Source organism: Brassica napus, chromosome C4, assembly GCF_020379485.1.
Source record: "Brassica napus cultivar Da-Ae chromosome C4, Da-Ae, whole genome shotgun sequence".
Classification (NCBI taxonomy): domain Eukaryota; kingdom Viridiplantae; phylum Streptophyta; class Magnoliopsida; order Brassicales; family Brassicaceae; genus Brassica; species Brassica napus.
The window spans coordinates 15,325,718-15,332,112 of NC_063447.1; the positions used below are offsets into that span (position 1 = coordinate 15,325,718).

Here is a 6,395-nt window from a genome sequence, read left to right on the forward strand (position 1 = left end):
ACACCAAACGTTACAAGGTCTACCACCGACAATACATGTAGTTCATTTTGTTCAATGATGTGACTTTTTATAATACAATCAAACATCACAAATAGTTCTAATTATAACACAATAACATTCGCAATTATTTTGTTCAATGATGTATACCTTCATGTAGTTACAACAACATTACAACAACGGTGTACGAGGGTTACAAGGTCTACCAAAGTCAACACATGTAGTTGGTGTGCAGCGTTTTAACTCAGGTGTACATATCTAGAAATACCAAAGTCAATACCGATAAACTTTTTTGTTTCTCGATGATCATAAACGCATAATCACACAAACACACCATAAATATACCATTAAGTTCCATTTCGTTCACAAAAACATAAGTACCATTGGGTTCGAACAACATTCTGACAAAGAAAACAACTTCAAGTTTACTCATTGTTTACTTTAGCATCGCCCACGAATTCTTCATAGCAGTCCATTGCATACTGCTCTCGAAATCTGTCAACATCTTTGTCGGTAATCCGACTCATTTCCTCCGTTAAGCCGGCAGCATGCATCTCTATGAACTTGGCAGCACATGGCCCACAGTCGCCACCCCTTTTGTTGTGATAAATGCCTTCTGCGCGGCTCCAAGAGTAAATTCGAAGACCTTCCTTCACCTTATAGCATTTATGCCCCGCATATTTTTCTAATATATAAGGCAACGACTGTACAACCGAACACATATGTCCTTCCGCAACCTCGATCTCAGTATGAGGAACATAGTAATCAAATACCGTCACATGACCTTCAGTCAGCTTAATGCAGAGACCAACCCAGTGATCTCCACCCCAATTCATCGGGGTGTACACGGTGTCGACATCGCGGCCAAGTCCCAACTTCATTTTCTGCCCCTTGCTCTTTCCTGTCACATACTGTGCTACGTTTTTCCCCCATTCGAACTGCAGCTTATCATTGTCTGCGCTAAAGGCACTCCAGTTTGACTGAATGATTTTTATAAAGTACTGATCCAAGATCACCATCCTCTCCTTCTGTAGATAAATCCCGCGACGCCTCCACAAAATGTTCATTATCACATGCATGTGCTGTCCCAAAAAAATATGTAACAAATATTAGTTACATAAGGTGACTGTCAAAGGTATAATGTGACGACTATGCAGAGCTTAATAGTACCTCGTCAGACATCCATTTCCCCGGTTCAGCAATTTCAAGGAAGAAGTGATCACACACAGAGTGACCGGTAGCGATATCCCACATCCTGCAAATTTAACCAACAATCAGGAACTTATGCACGAGTGTATGTATATAACCTTAAAAAGAGTTAGAAACTTACTGCTCGGGGTTTTCCCTCAAAATTTCGGCAAACTTCTTAAACTGTGTTCGATTCGTTTTGGCAATGGGCTTATACTCAACCTTCTCCTCGCTCTTAGACAACTTTTTCACCCTTGGGTCAGGGGTGTACACCCCTGAAATCTTGCTGGATCTCATGCGATGCCGTTTACCACCACTGCCCACATCTTCAGAGTCCGCATCCGTTTCACCACACAGATCACGTGGGTTCTCTTGTATCTGGCTATCAGTGGACATGTCGTCTTTACAACTGTCATATCTCTCTTCGTCCTCCGTCCCCTGTAATTCAGCGTTGATCTCCTTAACACTTGCCTCACCACCCGCCTTGGGAGGAGCAACTTTTCCAACCGCCTCCATAGGCTTTGGAAACTTCATATTTGATGTTTCAACGGAGTCAACAGATTGGGGCTGTTTGTGTGCCGTCCTCACTTCTTCACCACCGTCAGAATCCTCCTCAACGAACTCACCACCGTTGTCGCCACCCGTTTTCTAGATGGAGTCAGTAACCTATGTCAACAGGTGTACACCAAAAATAAAATGTACATGTGTACACCAATAATAAAATGCACACCACCTGCGCAAAGCCAATCCCCGCCGTTGGTGTCATGCGGGCAGCCACAGACTTGTTTTCTTTTGGTTGTGCACCCTCCCCACCCCTCGTTGCCCTTATTTCCTGAAATTTAAAATCAGTTAATTACGCTCTCTGAGAATTGTCGAACAACAACAGACCTAAACCATTGCCTAAGATATAACTACCTCGTCCACCCCCGGGATTTCAGGGTTGATCTCATTCACAAGTGCCTCAACAAACCCCATAGGAGCAGAGACTTATTCAAGCCTCTCTCCATCATTCTTATTTGATGTTTGACCGGACTCACCACCGTTGTCGGCACCCGTTTTCTAGATGGAGTCAGTAACCTATGTCAAGAGGTGTACACCCAAAATAAAATGTGAATGTGTACACCAATAATAAAATGCACATCACCTGCGCAAAGTCAATCCCGGCCGTTGGTGTCATGCGGGCAGCTACCGACTCGTTTTCTTTTGGCTGTGCACCCTCCCCACCCCTCGTTGCCCTTATTTCCTGCAATTTCAAATCAGTTAATTACGCGGTAATTGAGAATTGTCGAACAACAACAGACCTAAACCATTGCCTAAGATATAACTACCTCGTCCGCCCCCGGGATTTCAGAGTTGATCTCCTTCACAAGTGCCTCAACAAACCCCATAGGAGCAGAGACTTGTTCAAGCCCCTCTCCATCATTCTGATTTGATGTTTGACCGGACTCATAGCCCACCGGTGGAGCACCTACCCATTTTTGATGGCCCTCCCCACCTTCTGGAGCACTTCTTTCCTGCATCAGATCCGTTAATAACGCACTTCAAGTAATGTACAACAATAACAGACCAAACTTAATGTGACAGATATAACTACTGTCTATGATATAATCAGTAGCGGACACGTTTCAATTCCGGTGGATGCAACCTTAGATTTCGAGGAGGGGTTTCCATCCCATGAAGGATGAAAGGAGCGTACACTACCAACCGAACTGTAACAGTTCGGCTTTGTTTTCTCCCATGCGACTGGGGAGCCTTGCTCATACCGGTACGTTGGGTTTCTTTTCTGCCATGCCCCCGGGGAGGTTACCGCATGCTGGAAGGTAGAAGAAATCCGCAAATATTCACAACTATTGTTATTACCACTACTTAGCCAAACACTACACAACTAATTAAGATGCAAACGAACCTCTGCTGGTAACACATAGGACTCAGGCTCAACATCTAATACATCTCCAAACTGGACGAGGGCATTCGATTGTGTTTCTTGCTGCTGACCATCCCCCCAGCGTTGGGTTAGAAGTCTAAGCAATAACACAACAATAAAACTATCTATCACATTACCTGATCGCCTTTGTTTCCGCCGGATGGTGGAAAACGTGCATTGTCAGACTCGTTTTCTTTTGCATGATCATCATCATTCTGGTGACCACTTTCTCTCTCTGATGAGGGTGGGTTCTTCCTGCTCACTTCCTGGAAAACAGAAAAGGTGTCAGGACAGTAAATGACCACGAATTTGTATATTATGCGGAAAAAAAACTTCGGCGTACAACCTTTGTCACCTCCTTTCCACCTCCAGATCGACGCCGAGGCAACGTTTTTTTCCCAACATGCCGAGTGCCAACCGTTTTCCTTTTTTTCCCCTTCCTGTTTTGCCCCTCGGTTTCACTCACAATACTATCATCAGGAGACGGAGTGCGACGCACCTGCGGATCATCCATCGCTTTCCTCTTCCTAGCGTTGCGTTTGCTCCCCTCGGGCAGACCCAAACTCTTGCAAATCAGTGTCCGCAACTCTTCAATATTGTTCTCCATCCCCTCAAACCGCTGGGATATCCAATGTTTTAAATTTTCATGCGTACACCTCTCTGAGCATTGACGATTCTCTTCTCCGCTGTTTCCAGAAGAAGAAATATCTTCAACTTCAATGGGCGTTGTATTACGCGGTCGCAAATTTATCTGGCGTACGGGAGTGGGACAAGCTCCCTCCCCCTGGGCAGCGTCTGGAACCTTAAACTTGGGGGAAAATGACTGGTCACCACCTGGAAAGTCCTCAGGTTTGAATAATTCCCCACAAAGCAACTTCTGCACCAAAGAAGTAACTTGCCTATCTTCATTCTGGTCCACCAACAGCAGCCGTTCCTCATCAGGAATCACGGTGAAGTGGACAGAGAGCTGCAGCCAGGCAAAAAGCAACGGAAGACACGTTAACCACAAAAGCCGTAACCGTTTAACTTCACCGTATTTTTGCATCCGCTGTATTTAAAACAAAGGGAAAACAAACTTACGTCTGGGTCTTCCTCGACAGCAACTATTTCGTTGACTGTGAGAATAGTGGACGGCGAAGAGCAAGCTCCGGGGGAATCAATGAAAGTCGCGGTGTTCCCTGCGTCGGGAATTTTCTCCAATAGCAGAGGCACATCATCAAATACGAACAACTGCAGAGCAAGTGGAAACCCATAGCAAACTGTTGTCTTTTGCGATAGCCGATCACGCATAACTTGCAGTGGGTTCGCACCTGGTCCGACAACAAGGGGAGGCAGGAAACGCGGCACGGTCATCAAGAACGACTCTCGACCCCATGGATACGCTAAAAAGCACTCAACGTCTGACAGCATCTCAACGTACCTGGGCGTTAGTTTAAGATCTTTGTTACTGGGGCAGAGAACACCATCAACCAACACGATCAGAGCCAAAGGGAGCCGTTTCTCCACAGCTAGATATTCATTTCCCAACATGCGCAGTACACTCAGGACTGTTAACTTACCGACAGCCGTATCAAAGAGCTTGTTCCACATCGTCGGAGGAACAGATTCAGATGCTTCCGAATCCTGAACATCGAAAGCTCCACAGTTCAAACCTGTAACGTCTCAGAATTCATCCAGCGAGAAACGTAGTGGATCGGGCCCGAAGGTGAACCAGAACTCGTGTCTGCGAGCCGTAACGAGCTGTCGGCTGAGGAGGCAGCCGATGAGCTTCGTAGAGTTCTGGCAGCGTACAACGGGAAGCTGAAACAGCCCCCGAAACTGGGAAGCCATCAAAGTGTCCATCGCATCCGTCCCCTTTAGAGCAGCAGCAACAGAACCGATGACGTGTGATTTTGAGTAGATGTTTACTCGCAACTTTGTCGGGTACGCACCATATGCGAACAGTCTCCGGGGCAACACAGATGAGGGGACCCCATCAGAGAATTGTCCCCCTGAGGAATCACCACCACCGGGGCCGTCGTCAGATCCAGAATCTACAAATAGAAGAAAAATCGATAACTCAAATAAATGGCTTCGAACACAAAACGTTGTCGACTAATCATTACTTAAGAATCTGTCCGATGACATCCAAAGACGGAATCCACATGAACGGAGGTGGACGAAACACATACCCGGATAGCGCTGCTGTTTCGCAGGAGGGCGCTCCGGGAGCTCCTCGCCAGAGGATCTGGTCCGACGACGAACGGTTGTCTGACTTAGCTTGGACTTCTTCATCACTGCAGGCGTTGTCTGGGGTCTAATTATCGCCGGGGAAGATTCTCCAGCGGCTGCGACAGGCTAGGGAACACTGGTGGATCTAGGTCGAAAGACGAATAGTCCTCTCAGACTTTCACTGTAAAAGAATTTACCAGAAGGTCGTTTACCGCCCAATGCAGGTAAGACGACGAAGTTAATGACCCGGGTTTTTTGGGAACCGGGAAAGTCGCCGAAATTCTCACGTGCGAGAGATGAGTGGCATTTACGATATTCCGCAGCTGGAGTAAGGATCGTTTCGTCTTTTGCTTTCAAGTCGCATAGGGTCACAAATACACGCGACCCATTTGCCGAATTAAAACTCTGCGCAGCCCAAAGCCTGAATTATAAACTCGAAAGTGACCCACTTTGCCAATATTTCCGGTTTAGCCGTTTAGGTGGCATTCTTGCTGTTGAATACGTTCACGCCGTCTCAGTCTCACAAAATGTTTAAACTGACGTCTGAGAATATGTTGGTTAGTGTTGAAATCTCATAAAAACATTGTTACTCACTTAAATAACAGCCACATGATCAAGATTCTTGGACCCACGTTCGAACTAACAAATCATCAACTACGCACCAACAGAATGTTATGTTGGGTATATTAATGGGACTCACCCGAAAATTCATGAAGTCATTCTTCCCACTTATATTCAAACAAAGTCGTTTTAAACTCTTCGGCATTCATAAATGATCTTATACTAATCTAGCAAAAATATACTATTGAATTTGCTATCATCCAGCGTATAGGAAAAAAAATTGATTTTTAAATTAAAAAGTCGATCGTTACGACTTCTTTTTAGAGAAATTCTTTAAGATAGACATTTTTAAATCTTTATCACAAAAATAGCCCTCAATGAATAAAATGACCAAAATAAATTTTATTACAGGGTAAAAGATGGTTAACTAATGTAGACTTAGGGTTTAGACTTAAAGGATGAGGTTTTGGGGATATGTTTCAAATTTTAAAATTAAAAAAATAAATATTACAAA

General features: G+C 45.0%; 1 protein-coding gene across 1 annotated transcript; it reads right to left on the reverse strand.

Moving 5' to 3' along the window:
• Positions 1-422: 422 nt before the first annotated feature.
• LOC106424921 lies at positions 423-2,160 on the reverse strand. Its single transcript, XM_013865669.1, has 5 exons — positions 2,101-2,160; positions 1,919-2,017; positions 1,328-1,833; positions 1,168-1,252; positions 423-1,079 (listed from the first exon to the last, which is right to left on the reverse strand). Exons 1-5 carry the CDS (start codon positions 2,158-2,160, stop codon positions 423-425), a joined length of 1,407 nt encoding a protein of 468 aa, XP_013721123.1.
• Between the last annotated feature and the right edge of the window lie 4,235 nt (positions 2,161-6,395).

What these genes read in the sequence shown, in the direction of transcription:
- LOC106424921 (XM_013865669.1), bottom strand. Translation starts at nt 2,160, where the DNA reads ATGGGGTTTGTTGAGGCACTTGTGAATGAGATCAACCCTGAAATCCCG. An exon ending in AAATCCCGGGGGTGGACGAG is followed by an intron (nt 2,018 to 2,100) that starts GTAGTTATATCT and finishes TTTAAATTTCAG; the next exon opens with GAAATAAGGGCAACGAGGGG. An exon ending in TTGAGGGAAAACCCCGAGCA is followed by an intron (nt 1,253 to 1,327) that starts GTAAGTTTCTAA and finishes TTAAATTTGCAG; the next exon opens with GATGTGGGATATCGCTACCG.